This window comes from Leptonychotes weddellii, chromosome 5 (assembly GCF_054177405.1).
Source record: "Leptonychotes weddellii isolate Sample4059 chromosome 5, ASM5417740v2, whole genome shotgun sequence".
In the NCBI taxonomy this organism is placed as follows: Eukaryota; Metazoa; Chordata; class Mammalia; order Carnivora; family Phocidae; genus Leptonychotes; species Leptonychotes weddellii.
In genome coordinates this window covers 117,048,421-117,068,726 of record NC_138373.1, presented here as the reverse complement: position 1 = coordinate 117,068,726, position 20,306 = coordinate 117,048,421, and the positions used below count along the sequence as shown (strand labels likewise).

Genomic DNA, 20,306 nt, shown 5'->3' with positions numbered 1-20,306 from the left:
AATAATGTCCAAAAGTCTTAGAGTCAGAATCCAGTTCTCCAAAATACAACTTCTGGTCTTTGAATATTTGAATGCAAAGTTTTGCATGCACGTGACCATGTTCAACCAAGCACGCTGAAGAAATTTGGCAAAGATTTCTCACATCAATGAAATAAGTAGAAGGGTTTAAAATGAATGTGGGACTTTTTAAATAGCTGGTTCTCCTTGAGGAAATGGCAGGGGCTACCTCAGTTTTTTCTTGTTTGCCTTTGAGAAACAATGGGTGATTTACCCTGACACCTATGGATGAGCATCCGTATTCTCATCACTTAGAAATGATCAGTTGTTCTTTCTTTATGAATTTTCCTGTCACTGGATCTTTACTGGAATCAAAGCAAATGTGTTTATTAGGATTGTTGAGAGTCAGAGTGTCAGGATCACATAACCTGATGTTTGCTGTCAAAAGAAAATATGACTGGAATGGTATGTGCATATATATATGCATATATATACATACATATATATTTATTGTTCATATATACATATATATACACACACAGAGATGTCTATCATATTGTTTGCTATTAATTATAGGAGTTAAAATATTTTTTACAGAAGTTTAGAAAGACGAACTTCATGCCAAATGATTACCAATCCTCTAGGGTGGCATGATAGAGTATGACTCTGTTCTTCATATGTTGTTTTACTTTTTATTTTTTAATAAGCATGTGTTACTTTCAGAATCTGGAAAAATGTCTATTTTTAACAAGAAACTTTAAGGTTTTCTTCAAAAAGTCATATGAACAGTTAACTGTGCAATTTGGTGTTTGTTGGGTATTTTCAAATTAGCTACAGTGGCTTGTCCCCTCTAATGAGTTAAATTCTGAAAGGCGTTTTTCGGGACATGTTAGACATAGCCAGTGGGCTCAGAGCTCAATAATGAGAGTTTGTTCATTTAGTCTAATCACTATTAACTAATGTGCATTTAGAATGCGATCTCAACCATTAATTAGTCATTCCTCAAAACAGCGCGATGGGAAAGAGGAAAATCATTAACCTTGTTTAAAAGTGAGACCAGCCAACCGTGCCCCACAGAGGAGGCCAACTCCCCCGGTTACCCAGTCATGACTGCTGGGAATCCTGCCACATTCCAGGACCACCACACATCTAGTAGGAGACACAAAAGTGAGAATTTTTTAAGAACACCTCCCATGTTTCTTTTTTTTTTTTTTTAAGATTTTATTTATTTATTTGACAGAGAGAGACACAGGGAGAGAGGAAACACAAGCAGGGGGAGTGGGAGAGGGAGAAGCAGGCTTCCGCTGAGCAGGGAGCCCGATGCGGGGCTCGATCCCAGGACCCAGGGACCATGACCTGAGCCGAAGGCAGACACTTAACGACTGAGCCACCCAGGCGCCCCAAAACACCTCCCATGTTTCTATTTCACAAGCACTTGGGTTTAGATTTGTTCAAACTCTATAACATTGATAGTCTTGCAAACCCTTATAAATGCACCATCAGGTCTATCCAACCACTTTTCATGGCAACGAAATGTAAAATGTGCAGCATGATATATGTGCTTTTAAAACATTCACAAATTCCCCCAAATGTACTACAGAAGTATCATAGTGATGATAAGATGATAATCAAACAACAGATGCATATTGAATATCCATTATTCACAGGGCTTCGTTCTGGAACTATGAACAGGGATGGGGGCAAGAAATCAGACACCTATGCTCTGTCTTTGTTCTAGGGTGCTTATAGTTTGATAAAGAAACCAGGTAAATGCACATAAAACTTAAAAATGCTATAAAAAAAACCTTTTCAATGTATATTTCTCAATTTAAAAATAAGAATTTTTTTATAATTTTCTCACAAAAAATATATGTTTTTTGTAGTCATTTCAGTTAAGCTGAAGTTGCAATGGTTGGTGCACACATTACTTTAGGAGATTGCAAAGGTCCTAAATTATTTATTCCATTATTTAAAGAATGCCGATGAACTACCTCTCTCAAGAAGGAAACTATGGAAGCCATTTTGAATTATTAAAAAATTTTCCTAGCTGCCCACGGAAGGATAACAAATGTAATGAATCCGTGTGCTATTTTCCACTACACTAAACCATCACACATAATAATTTTCTATGCTCTTCTAAAATATGCACTTGCACGCACATGTGCACACACACTCACACAAACATACATGCTTGTTGCTTTTAATGGAAGAGCATTCTCGATACCTCTCAAACGAGTGAAAGTCTTGTTTATATTCTCGTCTGCCCCAGTTTATGGCCTCACAAAAACTCGCTCTTCATCCTAAGCACACACAGACTGTCCCGATTCCCCTTTTTGGCCAGTGAAGCCTCTTCAGAACACTTTAGGGGACAATGGATCTTTCTTCCTTGATCCCAGGGTAGAACCAAAATGAAAATAACAGACTTCAAGGGCCCAACCTCCTTCACGTCACCTCCGACTTCTCATTCAAAGGGGTACTTTGGGCGGCAGGTGGAGTTGTAATTATAGAGTAGAAAAAAGCTACATCAGCAGCTGTTGCTTCTGTTTGTTCCCGGCTATAACTGTCATCAGTGGGCAAATTGGCATAAACAGCCCTCCACAAGTGGAAAAACATTTTAACTCCTGGACTCGTCACACTCCGGGTCTTCTCGATGGCCAAAGAAGGAAAGAAAATCTGAGTGTGCATGAGCGAAGCGTGAAACCGAGCACAACACCGACCTGAAGGCTCCTCTTCAGGGGGAGCCTGAAATTGGAAGATTTTCTTTCCTGTCGGAGACTCCAAACCCAAGAAATAGGTTAGTGCACAAAGAGTACCCATGCATTTTCATTCTGACCTCTACTCTATCTGATCTTAATTTTTCAGAAGGCTGAGACAGACGGGTGAACTGATAAAGAAAGTGGAGGACTGTTATCTAAAACAAGGCTGCCCGTGAGAACAAATTATGAAATGGGCTTAATTTATTATGCTCCTCTCCCCCAATTTTGGCTGTACTCACATTAGACAGATAGACAAGGTAAAGATGGGAAAATGAGACTGGTTTTGCGGCATGGTTCCTGTCCTCTTGTAATGCCACTTACTTATGCCAGGAAGCCCCGGTTTCTTTACTAACATCAGTGATGTCAAAGGCTTAAGTTTGTGAATAGAGTGCCAGAGTTTTATTTCTTTAAGAGAAACAAGGCAAATTAGAGTTGGATTGTTTTCCCACCTCTGAATAAAGACAGGAAATTTTCTTGTTTAGGTAAAACGTGTGTTGCAGGCTACTTCATGTAAGAAATCTGCTAGAGGATTTATTTCCTGTGCCCAGCCCAATTCTACCTAAAACCTCCATAATTTCCATCTAAGTAGCCCTATAAGACCCTCCTCATAGATCCTTTTGAAGCAAAAAAGAGTTCAAAGAAATTTCATGTTATCTGTATATGCTCCACGTTAGAGAGTAGTGGGGCAGGATTTTCAAACAAAGATTAGTCAGGGCCATCTCAGAACTTGAATGTTTACTGTCTTATTGAGAAGCAATGGAATTGCAGAGAACTCACTGGAACTAGGCATTGGGGTCCAATTCTCATCCTACTCACATCTATGGAACAGATCCAAGTAGAGAGAGCCCAAATAATGACCTCCTTTTGGTCAGCTCCAAACAGAAAGTGAACCTCCCTCAGTATTTTATGCATGACTTTTCCTTGGGGAAAGCACACCTATCCTACTACCACGGTGGCCCTTCCTTGTAAAGTGTACACAGTGCTCACCGTGCACTCAGAGCCCCACTACAGAGGTACCCACATCCAACTAAAGCCACCAAAAGTGACCCATGAATTAAATTCCCGTAAGACGCTTTCTTCTTTTCAACAACATCTCCTGATTTCTAAGAAGAGAGCCATAAGTTCCCCTTAGGAAATTTAAGGATGAAATAAATACTTCTTTACATACTTTAGCAAATAAAGACCCAAACAGCAAGTTTGGTCAGTGCTTTTGAGAATGTCAATTAATACAGCATACCGATACCCTAACTCTTCCCATGAATTAAGAAAATATATGACAGGTGATACCACAATATATTTCATATATATTTGTTCATTCAAATATTACTGGGTGATGACTATAAAACCTGAAAATAATATTTAGAAATCGAGGCAAGTTCTAATATCACCCTTTCCAGAGACTACTTTCCTCCCCTTTTCTACTAAAAGATTTAGCGTGGAGATGGTGCTTATCTCCAAATTCCAAATCGTTTAAACAGAGAAAGGCAGAATGGGGAGATGGCTGGTCAGTGGCTTGAGTTTCTTTGAGACACAGACTTACGCTGAATCTTAAACATTGCTTTTTACTTGTGTTTTGTCTTCTTGCTCTTCTAGAAAAAAAAAGCTCTCCAAGATGACTGTCACGTACTCCAGTAAAGTAGCAAATGCCACTTTTTTTGGATTTCATAGGTTACTCCTCAAGTGGAGGGGCAGCATCTACAAACTACTGTACAGGGAATTTATTGTCTTTGCTGTTTTTTACACGGCGATAAGTTTGGTGTACAGGTACCTTCCTTTGCATGTCTCTTATATGGCCATCAAATATCACGTAAGAATACAGTCTCAAAAATCTGAGCCTTTGGTTGCCGCTGACTTTTGCATTATGTAACCTCCTCCTTTGCATGATCCTCTCTTGCCTTCTTCAACTCAGGACAGAGTATTTTAATCCACACCTAACCATGCTTAGGATGCTAAGTAGACTCTAACTATCATATTCAGGTGGCTCTCATTCCAGCCCCATGTTAATCGATCACAACGAGGGTTTAGTCATGCTGCCAGAGCTTTGCTAGAGGTACAAAAGGGAAGATTTATACGTAAATCGTCACTCAGTGATGATTTTGAATGGCAAAGGCCACAGATGAATAACCATTTGTGCCTATCTGCTATATCATTGATAATTTCAGTTTATGATTTGACAGCTTAAAGCAACTACCTACACAAGTAACGTGTTCGTGAATGGTGTATATCAGGCAACTTTCTTTTGCCTGGAATGACAAGATCTTATCCAGGATGGTGCCTGCCAATCTTACCAATACCTCAACTAAACCTGAAAACTAGTTTCTTTATATCTTCTGAGTTTGGGGCATGTTACATTCACAACAGAAGATGTTTATTCTTTATAACATCACAAGCTATGCCTGTCAGACTGACAGAAAATTTGAGCAATATCATGTCCAAGAAATACTTTCATGTCTAAAATTATAGTCTTAATAAAATTTTATCAGTAATACCAAAGAGAAGTTTTATGAGTTCTTAAAATTAAAATTGCATACATTTCTACTCTGGGGAAGTTAAAACTTAAAAAAGCTGAAGGTTTTTGAGGCTGTATTTCCACCTTTTCTATGTACTTCAGTTTGTTCTTTCCTGCATACAGATGAACAAATTTGTATTATCATTGCTCTTACCTACCTTCTTTGCAGCAGCAGGACTCCATCTGAAGAAGAGGGATAGTAATTTGGCCAGCTGATAATTATCAAAAGTAGAATAGGAAGAGCTATTTTGCTGCCTATCAAAAATATCTGTAAAAGGAAAGTTTTATTTACAAACCTCTAATAATCTTTCAGATGTGTCTTATAAATACAATATTATTTGGACAATTTATTTTTGTGTCACCTAATTCTTCAGAATATGAAATGGTGGAAGGCACATGACGTTTTAGAATAATTGTCTCATTAGTTTATTTTTACTAATGTGAGTTTATTGCTGCTGCTACTGCTGCTTAGGATAGAATAGCATTCAGAGCAGCTGCATAGTAGCCAGAAATGCTCCATGGGGCCTCAACTTTTGCTCCAGGATCTTATTTATACCCCGCAAAATTGTATGCATATATTCCTTTTAAAGACCAAAAGTGCTTACATTTATAACTATGACCAATTACGCGAGTCATTCTTTGTTTTTTCAAGTTCAACTATAAAATCTTGTTAAAATAGATGTTTGATCTTGATTGAAGGTATACCAAGATCTATAGGCTGAATTTACCAAAAAAAGTCAAACATACTTGTAGAAAAATATAGACATAGTGTCATTCTCATGTGTACTAATAACCCTAAGTTTTAAAATTCTACTATAAGCAAATAATTATACTCAGCAAAAATCGTAAGACAAAGCCAGAATTCATTTCTTTGATTATATCTCTTTTTACTTTTGGATGAACTTGACAAAATCATCATTTTAGTACTTTCTAGCTAGTAAACTTTCTATGTAGCTAATAGCTGAATATTTTTTCCTCTGGCCAATTATTAATAATAACAACCCCTTTATTATCAATTAAGTATGACACCATATGTTAAGTAGTTGTATATATAATATATTCTTTAAGCCTCATAACATTCCTAACATATAGGTATTATTATCCCCATTTACCAATGAGAAAACTGAGGCTCAGAGAGATTTAAAAATATGTTCCAAGTCCAAATCTGTAAGTAGCAGGTCTGGGATTCAAACCTGGCTTCATCTGATCTTATGGTCTGTGCTTTCCACATTTAAATCCTTTTTGACCATTTCTATTTGAGTATCAGAAACTGTTCTGGTTGTGACTTGTCATAGGCATGACCCTGATGGGCCTGTGTAACCCATTCCTGACTTCAGAACTTCTGACACTTCCTCCAAAGCTGAGGTGGGAACTCCAAGCCCACCCTGCACTCCAGGCCCCTCTGTAAGCACCAGCTCTTCATCTGCAACTGATTGGTGGCTCACTATTACCTCATTATCCCTCTGCTTCCTGTATCCAAGTTCTACTGCCTCAAACAGGTCTTTGGCACATGTTATAATGGATTTCCCAGGGATTTCTTCCTCCCTTAGAACAGCTGTTCTCATTCTTTCATGCAAATTCATCTGTGTTGCTCCTCTTTCTAGATCTTGGCCATTACTATTAACCTGCCTTGAGACCTTTCTTCTGACTCTGAATCCCCTCCCTATAATATAAACATCAATAATAGTTTCATGAAATGAATTTCTGTTGAACAATACCAGAAAATGAGTTTTGGTCAGATCTGTAATATAAATTTTTATATTTATATTATGTAACTACAAACCCACCAAATATAGTAATAAAAATTTTTACTTCTAGTTATATCTGTGTTGTTTTATATTTTAAGTAATTGTAGGCTGTAAAATAAACAGTTATATCCTTTGAAGTACAGCACATATAATCAAGAATGTGCTAAGTAGCATATTCAGGAAAGAGTAAGATCAAGATGTCAAATTTAGGGTTATTATTTAGTAATTAACCTAATAACTGTAATTCACTTAATCAAGACACTTTTTTTAAGCCTACCTGATGAATAATTGAAAATTGGACTCTTTCATGGGGTATTTTGCTCTAAATCCAATGTATTCATCACATAAAAGCTTAAAATATAAAGTATCTAAAAATAAAAGTTAATAAACCCCACTGTCTAATGGCCAATAACATTTATGTATTAAAAACATTGGTACTTGAACCATTCAGCAATTAAAAACTTTTGAGATACGTCAGCTTAGGTAGGAAAAAACGTTATTGTTCCTTAAAAAAAAAAATTACAATTATTTGTGCTTAATTGTTTGCACTGAATATCACTTGCAAAGCAGGTGCAGAAGTATAATATCATAAAGGGCTGTGCATTTTATTTTTGCTCCAGATTGTTACTTACAGGAGCCCAAAAACGTTACTTTGAAAAATTATCAATTTACTGTGACAGATATGCTGAACAAATTCCAGTAACCTTTGTGCTTGGTAAGTATAGGTCACACGCAGAATGCAGCCACACAGCTGTCTCCGTTAGGATGACACGGATGACTCTGCATGGGAGTGTGTCCAAGCTGGGAGGCATGCCTGAAAAGACACTGCTTTGCAATAGAACCCCAACCACCCGCAAGGTTTGCCTTCAGGGCTGCTTTGGCTAAATTAACACCAAACAAGTTTGAGGTCATCATTTGTTATTGGACAATCAAGCTTCCTCTTCACTAACTGTCCATTTTTGCTGTCAATATTTGAACTCTAATACCCACTTACTGGGTGCTATGGCATTGCCAGGCACAAATTACTTAATTTTTTCCTTTGGAGGGCAAAATCGTAAGATACGGGTAACAACGTAATTTTACACCCCAATCCCTAAAAAGGCTGAAGTTCTGCTGAAAGCATCAGGGTCAACATGTCTGCCGTAAGAAATTGCTTTAGAGTTTCCTGTTATTTTGCAGGGTTTTATGTTACTCTGGTAGTGAACCGATGGTGGAACCAGTTTGTGAATCTGCCCTGGCCAGACAGGCTGATGTTTCTCATCTCCAGCAGTGTTCACGGAAGGGACGAGCATGGGCGCCTGCTCAGAAGGACACTGATGCGCTATGTAAATCTCACGTCTCTGCTCATCTTCCGTTCTGTGAGCACCGCTGTGTACAAAAGGTTCCCAACGATGGACCACGTGGTTGAAGCAGGTAATTCTGAATGACTTTGCCCTCCATCGACTGCTCTCAGCCTGGATGGGAACCTTCAAAATTCCTCTGAAATTTTCTTTTATTTATTCATGCATTCAAGAAACATTTATTGATAACCTACTATGTGCCCAAAACAGTCTTTTTTTTTTTTTAGATTATTTATTTATTTATTTATTTGAGACAGAGAGAACGAGAGAGAAAGAGAGCATATGAGAAGGGGGAGGGTCAGAGGGAGAAGCAGGTTCCTCGCTGAGCAGGGAGCCCGATGCGGGACTCGATCCAGAGACTCCGGGATCATGACCCGAGCCGAAGGCAGTCGCTTAACCAACTGAGCCACCCAGGCGCCCCAAAACAGTCTTAAGAGGCAAAAATGAGTAAGACATACTTACTGCTCTCAAGAAGTTTACTTGGGGGCAAAGGAGGGAAAGTAGCAAACAGTCAACTTCAAATTAAGTGGCAAGGAGTCACATGGCTTTTAGGTAAATATACCATAATAATAATTACCATATTTATTAGAACAATTTTAATATTATCTGACCTTTTCTAGCACTGTATAGTTTATCCATTTTCATAAATATTATTTCATTTGGACCTCAAAAAATAAATAAATAAAACATGAGAAAGGTAGGAAGTAGATTCAGAGAGGTTGTGACCTGCCTTGGATCAACAGCTAATTAGCGGAAGAGCCAGAATTATAATTCAGGCTTGGAACTCCTAAGTTAATATTTTTCCCAAAACCTAAGTAGATTCTAGTAGGAACCAGCAATGTGAGTTTTCACCTAGGCACTGTAGCTCTGTTGTCTCTCTCTCTCTCACTCCTCCAAGTAGATGGAGTTGGGGGCGCCTGGCTGGCTCAATCTACAGAGGGTGCAACTCTTGGTCACGGGGTTGTGAGCTCAAGCCCCATGTTGGGTGTGGAGATTACTTAAGAAAAATCTTAAAAGAAGGAATAAATGCAGTTATTCAACCTGGGCTCCTGGACACAGTATGCTGAGGACAAATCATGTTGGAAGGATGGTTCTCTTTGGTGTGTTAATATTTAGGAGAGAAGCTGTTAAAGCAGCCCTCAATGGGATGCGGATTAAATGAGATCATTGTTGGCAGGCACTGAATAAAAGTTGGTTGTTGTGCTGGGTTGTTGTTAGTCAATCTGAGAGTTTGTTGGGATATATTAATGAATACATTTTTAAAAACCATGAGATGATTCTGCCTTTATATTGAGTATAGTCTCAAATTAGGTTGCTGTATCCCATCTCTTTTTCTGAAATGGCCTTGAAAACAGATTTTTTAAAAAAAGATTAGTATTCTGGAGCTCTTTTTGGAGGTTTTTATGCATGGGCATAACGAGCCTCCTTCTGACTTCAGTGACTCAGTTGGTTTGTGTGGAGCCTCTGATGGAGGACAGAACTGACGGAGCCAGGAGGGGCTAAAGCCTGTGTGGGTTCCTCTGTGGCCACCGCTGACATCACAGTGAACATGTCCCTCCTGTTCTCGTTCACTCCTCAGTTTCTCACAAAAAGCAGAAAAGGCGGTAGTTGGACAGCTTGTGCCCCCAGGAACATAAAGTTTGTGCACTGGGCAGCGGGGCCAAGGTTCCGAACCACTGCGCTTGAAGCTGGGGGAGCCACTCCAGAGGCCGGGTCCTTCCTGACTGCCCACGACCCACCACACTGAGGGGTCACCCACTCTGTGGACTGGCAGCCGACTCACCGACCTCTTGTTCCTTTCCCCCACAGAGAGGGCTGACTCAGTGTGCACACGGGCTCAGTTTCCAAGCTCCCCGAGCTGGACACATGCCTCCACCACTGTCTGACTGTCCTTGGCCTGTGCCAATGGTTCTGGGAAGAACAGGAAGTTCAGGGATGGCGGAAAATGTTTGGCAGAGCCCCTGAGCCCAGAGCCAGGGCACCTGCTCCGCCTGAGGGCAGAGAGGGCTGGTAAGTAAAGCACAGGGCCCCCGGGGCTGGGGCAAAGGCTGGAGGCAATGTTGAAAGCACAAGAAAACCTACTTCCTGTCAGGTGACTTTCCTACATAAAATCCCCTCTCAGAAAAAGTACATGTTCTCAAACCTCAGTGCACATTAGATATTATTAAAAATCAATATTGCTAAAAACGCAGATCCAAGATACCACCCCCAGAGATTCTGATTCAGCAGATCTGGGGTGGTGTCCAGGAATAAATGGATTTAACAAGCCCCTGGACACTTTGAGGCAAGGAGTGCCTGGATCACATTCTGAGAAACAATGGGTTTTAAGGCGATCAGAGTTTCCCTCTAACCTCTGCGCCTGGCTTCACGGAGGGTCCCCGCTACAAAGATTCAGGACTGGCCAGGAGGAACTGAGTGAGAGGGCAGAGAGAATGAAGACCAGCATCTCCTTCTGAAGCATCCGGCAATCCCTTGGCCAGAGCTGGATGAGCTATGTCACTCACCTGCTAGTCCCCCAAACTTTCCTTGCTTTTAAGTTCGACAGTCAAGTTCCAATAGTCTGGAAAATTAAAAGGACCAAATGCACCCCATGGGGGTAATACATATGCTCTGATGTTACAGGTTAAATTTCTCAAATTAAAAATAAAATGGTTTCATTTCTGCTCACATGAAAAGAGAAATAACAGAGTGCAAAATAATATCTATCATGCTAAAAATTCCCTAAACTGGTCTGTTATCAGTTATTTACCAGAGGAGCTGTAACAGAAGCGTCTCTATCATTTTGCCTATTGGCAACAAACCTGGCCTGGAAAATTCCAGTCATTCCAATCACCAGCCCTGGAAGATGTCACTCAACCTAAGTCAAGTCAGGTGCACAATCCAGACCTTCGCCGATTCAAGCGATGGCCTTAATTGGGTGTTTGCATTATGGAATGAGACTGAATCAAAACATTTTATCTGGTGTTTCACAGTGATCAGGAGAAAAAAATATTTCTCTCCAAAATTACTCACCAGAAGCACAAAAATAGGTAACGGGAAATTATCTACATTCCTCTAAAAGAAACGTTACTAAAGCTGTTGCTAAATCTGTCATGCATTTGCTTATTCTGGGTGTATATGATATGCCAGGCACCGTGCTGAGCACGGGAGCACAGCTCTAAGTGAGAATAGATCTGGTCCTTGGCCTCGAGGATCAGTAAAAATTGCTACAAATCTTTGCTCACATGAATCATTTTCAGAGACAAGCACAACTGTATTTACAGCTGAACTTTCTATCTCTACACTGCATTTCTGTTTCTCCAAAATCGTTTCCTTCTGTGCTTGGTAGCCCCTAAGAGGGATTAGAAAACTGTAAAATTTGGGGTGCTGGAGTGGCTCAGTCAGTAAAGTGTCTGATTCTTGATCTCAGCTCAGGTCTCAATCTCACGGTCATGAGTTCAAGTCCCACATTGGGCTCAGGCGTGAAACCTAGTTAAAAAAGAGAGAGAGGAAAAGAAAAACAGTAAAATCTGAGGAAAGGGCACTGTTCAGTTTTCTTAAAGCCCCAGAATCATAACGTGAAGTTCCTGGAGCTTCTTCTATAATGAGAGAGCCTGAGGAGACCCCATCAAAATTTTTATCGGCACTTAGGGTTAACAGACATTAATACAACTAAGAAAACTCCCAGTTGTCAAATGGCCGTTGAAACACAAATTCTACCTTTAGATTCACTGGCCGGAGGGCTAGCCCCGTACTTAGATCATATAACCTGTGATCTTCTCTCACTAAGCGAAATCAAATGGATGTTGAATAGTATTGACTTTCTGCCCTGTGGTCTGCTGTTCAAGTTCTTTCGGACGCATTCCATGGCGCTGGGGCTCCTTGGTCTCCGTGAAGTCTCTAGCTACTCAGCTCCAGAGAGATGACCAAGGGGTTGGTGGTATTCATAGCTGTGCCAGTTTTTATTCTTGGCTGTACTTTCACAACCTGAGTCACTTACCCCTATAGTCTCTCATGATGTGCCCAGAACAGACAGAATGTCATCCTGTGAGTGAAACTTGACTCACTTATGCACATTTGCTCTACACAGGAGAGAAAGTGCACGGCGGAGCTAGCTCTACTTGAATTAATGCCATGGATGGGTAGTCTCAGCGGGTCAGTGCCTGAAGATCCCACACAGTTCTAAAAGTTAAATCAAGGCATCCACTCAATGTTTCTCAAAGTATGATCGTAGACTACATTTATTTATCAAGGGTACTTTTTTTTTTAAAGATTTTATTTATTTATTTGACAGAGACACAGCGAGAGAGAGAACACAAGCAGGGGGAGTGGGAGAGGGAGAAGGAGGCTTCCTGCCAGGAAGGGAGCCCGATGATGCGGGGCTCGATCCCAGGACCCTGGGATCATGACCTGAGCCGAAGGCAGACGCCCAACGACTGAGCCACCCAGGCGCCAGGATCAAGGGTACTTTAAATTGCACGTTCCTGGGCAGCTGGTGGAATTGGAATATCTGGGGCTTAGCACTTAAGAATCCCCATTTCAAACAAGCTCCCGGAAACACTGTAGGATGTTTGATCCACGCCGAGAATGTTAAAAATGGCACAGCCATTCTGTGCACTAGGGTAGATGTTCCTAAATTTTGTTGCAGTTTGAAATCACTAGGGGTCTTTTAAAAATACTGATGCCTGGCTCCCACCCCCAGACATTGGGATTCAATAGGTGTTTGATTCAAACTGGGCAGCGGGAGTTTTAAAAGCCCCCCCGACCATTCTAATATGCAGCAGAGTCTAGGAAGCACTGTACCAGCGCGTAGAGCACACTATTAACTCCTCCAACCTCACCAGCAAGTCACCTCGGGTCTAGTCACTCAGGGCAAATGAAATTCTGGGCCACCTGGACAGGTGAGGATTAAGAGCACTGATTTGGGGGGTGTTATTTCCTCTGTGTCCTGTGTAGAAGGCAGTGAACTATAAGGGGACAGGGATATGGCTGAGTAGAGATGTTTTACCCATATCAGGAAAAGAGAGAAGGTTCTCTGTCTCTGGTCAGCATTGCTATCCTAGAAACTGATTTTACTCGACCAAATCCTATTTCAAGCTTTTCGAACTATGGGTTGTAACTCATTATTGGGTTCTTTTTTTTTTTTTAAGAGTTTATTTATTTATTTGACAGAGAGAGACACAGCAAGAGAGGGAACACAAGCAGGGGGAGTGGGAGAGGGAGAAGCAGGTTTCCCGCTGAGCAGGGAGCCCGATGATGCAGGGCTTGATCCCAGGACCCTGGGATCATGACCTGAGCCCAAGGCAGACGCTTAACGACTGAGCCAGCCAGGCGCCCCTCATTATTGGGTTCTTAAATCATTTTAATGGCTTGCAACCAACATTTTTAATGGAATGGAATGGAATAGAATAGAATGGAACCGATCAGAAAATATCAGAGAGCACACCAGCTAGAAGAACCAATCATTGTTTGGGAACCCCTGTGGTTCATGTTTAAAAAAAAAAAAAAAAAAAAAGAAGTCTGACATCCTGCCCATGCACAGCGTTTTCACAATGTGATGCCATCTCTCTCCCTCAACCTCTCTTACCTCCCTTTGATTTTTCCAGTTGACAAGGATTTCTAAACTTCTACCGTTAAGTTTAAAGGAGCGCTGTAGTTGAATCAGTGCTTTGTTCCACTCATTTTGAATGTACAGTACAGAGACGAAAATGAGCCAAGCACACTGCAATCTTCCTGAAAAAGTCATCTCTTTGAGAAGGGCTCAGATGCTGAATGCACAACTTTATCTTTTAGAAAGAACTGGCAATAAACCCATTCTGCCTTCAGGTTCTGAGATGCCGAGCTTTTAGTTCTTCTGCTAATAGAGTCTCATTTGCACTTGCACACTCTGCTTTAAAAGCAAAAGACATCTGCCTCAGAAGCAAAAGACATCTGCCTCAGCTTCAACTGAGGCAAAATAGACCAACTGTACAGCAGATGAAAATCTATAAAGACTGGATAATTGTTTATCAGGGGACTTAATTAGGCCTTTGGCTTGAGGGCAATAACATTTTGCCTTAAAGTAGGAGGTCCTACTTTATCAAATCACAATTCAAGTTGCCATCGTGTGGGTGTGTTAAACTCTGGTTTGAAATATTAAGGAGGTTTCTTGGGATAAGTATGAAAATTGCTGAGCAAAGCTGAACTGGCCAGAAAGCCAGAAGGAAGAGAAAGCAAGAGAAGCTCTGGGCAAATGTAACAGCAAGATAAAATAGCAATGTCAGGGCTGTGGATAGGGCCCAAGGGTACATGGCATGGAGAGTGACAGGCCAAGGTCACAGGGTCGTGTGAGGACCAGTCCAATTGACAGGACTACCAAACTGTGGCAGATCAGTGCCTGTGGATCACACAGTCCTAGAGATGAGGGAAATGACCACATTCTGAGAAAGATCACTGGTCTCTGGTTACAGTGGCCTAAAGTCCTGATAAAGGTAGCATTCCATTAAACGTTCTTTCAACTGATTTGACCAACAATCTATATATATTTCCTTGTAATCAACCAATGACTTGATTTCCAAAGACAGGGTCAGTTTAGATAAGACATGTGACCCTGCGGGGAAGAGCAAAACCACCATGTCTGTGCACTCTTGGAGGACACATTCATGTCTGGTTTGTCACCCATCTTCCATGGAGCCTAGCAAAGTACTCTGTACCTCGGGGCTGAAAAATTAAAAATCACCAGCTTTCCTTGCTCTGCATTTCCCCTTCCAGTTGGTGGGTGTGCTACCTAGGGGAGGAGCTAACTCTAGCTTTAGGGTCTGCCCTGAATAAACCCTCACTCTGCATAGTTGCGTTCTGCTAAGAAACCAAGAACTTGCCAGCACAAATTGATCCATACTCTTGAATAAAAAATAAGCAGAGGTAAAGTTATTCTTTGGTCAAATGACAGAGATTGCAGCTAGTATATAAATGGGATAATTTTTGAAAATTGCAGTATAAATCCCAAGAATATAACTGCTGGCCAATGGATATGAAATGTATGAGAATAGGCTTGCAGGTAAAGCATGAACTACTGCTGCAAATCTTTAAGTATAGATCCAAGACAGGTCAAGTTTATTAACTTCTTGTAACAAGGTTCAGTCATGCTCTGCAAGTCTTTAAAAAGAAAAAAAAAAAGCAGAGTATCTGGATCAGGCAACAACTTTGAGATGCACTGAGAAACGAGAAGAGAATGATCAGGCTCATTATTTTTGACATCCAGAGGAAGCCCAATTCCTCAGACACGGGCAGAACCCTTCTAAGCTAATATAAATAACCTGAGCATTATCTAAAACGAGTCTCCTGTTGGTAAATATTGGCTTTGTCGTTGATAGCTAGGTTTACTTCAAATACTGAATAAATAGAATCTTCATTTGGCGAGGTAGTGATTTCCTCTCTCTTTTTTTTTTTAAGATTTTATTTATTTATTTGACGGAGAGAGACACAGCAAGAGAGGGAACACAAGCGGGGGGGATGGGAGAGGGAGAAGCAGGCTTCCCACTGAGCAGGGAGCTCGGACACGAACACGAGGCTCCCTCCCAGGACCCTGGGATCATGACTTGAGCCGAAGGCAGACACTTAACTGACTGAGCCACCCAGGCACCTGCATCATTATTTTTTAATAGCAAAAAACTTAAAACAACTTAAATGTCTATTCAAAAGAGGACTAGTTAAATAGAACATTGTATACGATTAACCATTAAAAACAATGATGTTGCTCTGTATGTATTAACAAAAAAAAGATCTCCAAGATGTAATCAAAAAATAGAAACAAATGACAGATATGTATGTAGTGTAAAGCCATTTGTGTTCTTAAAAATTAAGCCTGTACGATATTTCTCTGGAAAGATACACAATACACTGGTCATAGTGATTCCTTCAGAGAGGGAAACTGTGTGGCTGGGAAAATGAGACTGACTCTTCTTATTAATATTCTTTTGGCCCTTTTGGGTTTCTGTACCATTTGAATAACTCAAAAATTTTTTAAAAAAATAGAAAGTCGGGCGCCTGGGTGGCTCAGTTGGTTAAGCGACTGCCTTCAGCTCAGGTCATGATCTTGGAGTCCCGGGATCGAGTCCCGCATCGGGCTCCCTGCTCGGCGGGGAGTCTGCTTCTCCCTCTGACCCTCCCCCATCTCATGTGCTCTCTCTCTCTCTCATTCTCTCTCTCAAATAAATAAATAAAATCTTTAAAAAAAAAAAAGAAAGAAAGAAAAAAAATAGAAAGTCAAGCGTAAACTGCAAGCTTTTAAAGTACATACTTGAGGGGCGCCTGGGTGGCTCAATTGGTTGAATGTCCAGCTCCTGATTTCGGCTCAGGTCATGATCTCAGGGTCATGGGATCCAGCCCCACATGGGGCTCTGTGCTCAGTGGGGAGTCTGCTTGAGATTCTCTCTCTCCCTCTCCCTCTGCCCCCCAAAAAATAAATAAATAAAAAATAAAGCACATATTTGTATGAACAAACCCTGGTACATAATAGACATTCAGTAAATGTTTGTTAAATAAACCTGCTCCCATATTTCTCCTCTCCTCTTACTCAAATCTCTTCTTTCCTTGGTGTGCAGGTTGGGGGGTGGGGTGCATAGCTAAAATTTCATAATGTATTATGCCTTGGCACTTACTGAGTGCTAAGTATGTGCTAAGCATTATGTTAACCTCTTGACATGTAGTCATCATCTCAGGTAATTTTGTAATGTCCCTGGGAAGTAGATATTATCATTTCTCTTTTACACCTGGGAAAACTGAGGCTAGAGAGGTCACTGCAAGCTCAGGCAAACTGTGTTATATACATGCACACAAACAAAGACTGTAAAAAATATACTTTTAAGATATGCTGTGGGCACTATGAAGATCATATGCTCATTGCCCTTCCAAAGGGTCTTGGCAGGAGAAACCTTTATGTATGACATTCCTCTAATAAAAGGCAACAGAGAGCACAGTTGGGGAGGTTTGAAGGGGAAGAATCCCAGGGGAAGGAGAAGACAGGCATCAAGGAAGGCTTCACAGAAGGGGACCTGTTTGATTAGGACTGTGAAGGGAGCGAGCGATCAGGAGGAAAAGTATGTGATTCGTGGTTTCCATGCCATACTAAGTGCTTTGTTAACGCCTTTTATTCTTTTAATCCTAACATTTTTTTTTAAGATTTTATTTATTTATTTGTCAGAGAGAGAGAGAGAGCACAAGCAGGGGGAGTGGCAGGCAGAGGGAGAAGCAGGCTTCTCTGATGTGGGACCCAATCCCAGGACCCTGAGATCATGACCTGAGCCAAAGGCAGACGCTTAACCGACTGAGCCACCCAGGTGTCCCATTAATCCTAACATTTCTAAGTATTCTTGTTCCCAATTTTAGATGAATAAACCAAAACCTAAAGAGGAAACCTTCCCCAGATGTTCTAGTCCACATTTAATGTCACCTTACTTCCTACTGGCCATCTCTATGAGGGATTACCAACGTGCCTTGCCTTACATATTGTTGTTAGATAACTTGTGTGCATTCACACATACACATTCCTTATCTCTAATACAAGTATAAACTACTTGAGGCAAGAACCTTCATTTTATGCATTTTTAATATCTCCCCATTGTATGCTCACATAGTAACCATGAAAATATGTATGGTAAATGTATTAGTGCTAAACTAATTCTGCATAATTGCACTATTTTTGTTTCGTGCTAAAGGTTTTATGACAACAGATGAAAGAAAATTATTTGACCATCTCAAATCTCCTCATCTGAAATACTGGGTTCCATTCATCTGGTTTGGAAATCTTGCAGCTAAAGCCCGAAAGGAAGGTAGAATCAGAGACAGTGTTGATCTGCAATCATTGATGACTGTAAGTACATCACAAACCATCAGTATAAGATGCTAATCAGAGACCAACAGGCATCTGGATGTAACAGGTTGTTCTGGTTCCAAAGGAACCAGAAAGACTGGGCTAGTATCAGAACCCTCAACATGCAGGACAGGAATAATACACAGGTTTTAAGTCATATTGATTGGTGGTGGTTGCTTGGAAACTCTGTCTAAACAGAATTAGGCTTTGTAACAGGCTCTGTAAGAAAGTGTCCCTTAATCGATTAGCAATAGCTGCCAAGAGTTCTGAATGATCTGGTGCCCACGTGGCATATTTACCATCCCTGGCTCCAGGATCCTAGAATAAAATCTGGAGTACAAATAAACCTGCCCAGTCAGTTCCCGCAAACTGGAATTTCCTGAGGTTAAGCCAACTTTTCAGATACTCCAGGAAACAAAATGATGTTTTCATTAAATGAAATAACCCTGAGTTCATCTAAGAAACAAATTTACAGAAGGGCTAGATAGACATGTACCATGACAGTCTTCTGCCTGAATTAGGCAAAAAGGAGTGAATGTTATAAAAATAACTCCCAAATTAACTCTTCTTCCCAGTCTTACATAATAACTTACGCATGATAAGGGGGGGGGGGGAATCAATGGATTCGAGTCCTTCCTGCTCCAAAGAGAGATATTTTCTATTAATATAAGTGTTGTAAAGTCCTCATTTGAGAGGGTGGGGGCGTGCACCTCTTTTTTTCTAAAATCTATAGTAAGCATATTTTCAAAAGAGGTAGGGAAACAACAACAACAAAAAGTCTGCTCTCCACAGAAATTTACCAAAATGGATAGAAATGACTTATTTAAAATATTGTTAAATAAACCTTATTTAAAATATTAACCCCTGCCTTCCCATCACCACTTTGGGCCAATATACATGTTAGAAATTATGGATTCAACAGAGTAGGGGATAGTTCTATAAAGTGCTGATTTAATATTTTTTAAAATGTCCAACTGTAGTCATCCTTTTTGCATTGTGGAATGATGTTGATTGTCATTTTCAGAATTTTCCTTTTGGAGTTGCCTTCAGAACCAATTACCAGCCTTACCAAGTCAGCCTCATCATTTACAGACATATTCATAAAAGCCATGGCTATATTATGAATCCCAGGAAATATTTGTTGCCACACCCATCATTGTAGTAAACTGTGTTTTATCTGTTTTTGGCTTAGGAAATGAACAAATATCGCTCTTGGTGCAGCCTCTTATTTGGCTATGACTGGGTTGGGATTCCACTGGTCTACACCCAGGTATCAAACACTTTGCACGTGGTTTTTCCTCGCTACTTGCCGTGGGTGCTGGGCGCCGGGCTCTCACTCAGGCTTCTCTCCACCGCAGGTTGTCACGCTGGCTGTTTACACCTTCTTCTTCGCCTGCCTGATTGGACGCCAGTTTTTGGATCCCACCAAAGGCTACGCGGGGCATGACTTAGACCTTTACATTCCAATCTTCACTCTCCTGCAGTTCTTCTTCTATGCAGGATGGCTCAAGGTAGCCCACGGTCTCCATGCCTGAGATCCGCTCTGTAATCCCTGTCCTGTTCTACACTCTGCACCCTGCTCCTTTACTGAGTCACTCGTTCAGGAGCCCTTCAAAGGTAGATTTAACATTTAATCGCCCAGAGATGTCATTACTTTTAAAGTAGGGATTCAAGAGGTGGTGAGTACCATATTACATCAATCTGAAGCGAAGAGATTACAAGAACACTCTTTCATGGCTACTGATTTTTAAGTCTTTGTGTGCTCCCATTAAGATTATAGTAATGTAATTAAAGTAATAACTGTAACTGCCTTGATATTTTATACCACAGTAGGCAGCTAGGCAGAGTACAAGAGAGTAAATAAGAAGCCTTAAGCATTAGTATTGTATTATTATCTTGGTTCGGCTCAACTCCGTAGTTAACTGCGACTCTCTGAAATCCCACTAGCTGTCTCACATTAAATGCATCCCATTTTCAAAACCAGAACTGAGCCTCAGAAAATGATTCATCAGAATCAAAACCAGAAACACCGGGATTTATGACAACATTCGGTTTGCCAGGAAATTAAAAACAGGTCAGAGCCATGAGAAGGACTTGTCCCACCATCAGTGCAGAATTGCACTTGTC

The 20,306-nt window shown here is 40.7% G+C and overlaps 1 protein-coding gene across 3 annotated transcripts in view; it reads left to right on the top strand.

Moving 5' to 3' along the window:
* Positions 1-4,352: 4,352 nt before the first annotated feature.
* The window catches only part of BEST3 (bestrophin 3), a 33,865-nt gene continuing 17,911 nt past the window's right edge, over positions 4,353-20,306 (top strand). For 2 of the 3 annotated variants that reach the window (XM_006732331.2, XM_081822058.1), the window contains exons 1-6: positions 4,353-4,517; positions 7,631-7,725; positions 8,190-8,423; positions 18,025-18,179; positions 19,372-19,449; positions 19,538-19,690. In XM_006732331.2, coding sequence (XP_006732394.1) covers positions 4,366-4,517; positions 7,631-7,725; positions 8,190-8,423; positions 18,025-18,179; positions 19,372-19,449; positions 19,538-19,690 — 867 coding nt within the window. In that variant the 5' untranslated portion in view covers positions 4,353-4,365. The remainder of the gene's footprint in view (positions 4,518-7,630; positions 7,726-8,189; positions 8,424-18,024; positions 18,180-19,371; positions 19,450-19,537; positions 19,691-20,306) is intronic. The other variant, XM_081822057.1, reaches the window with a different exon arrangement.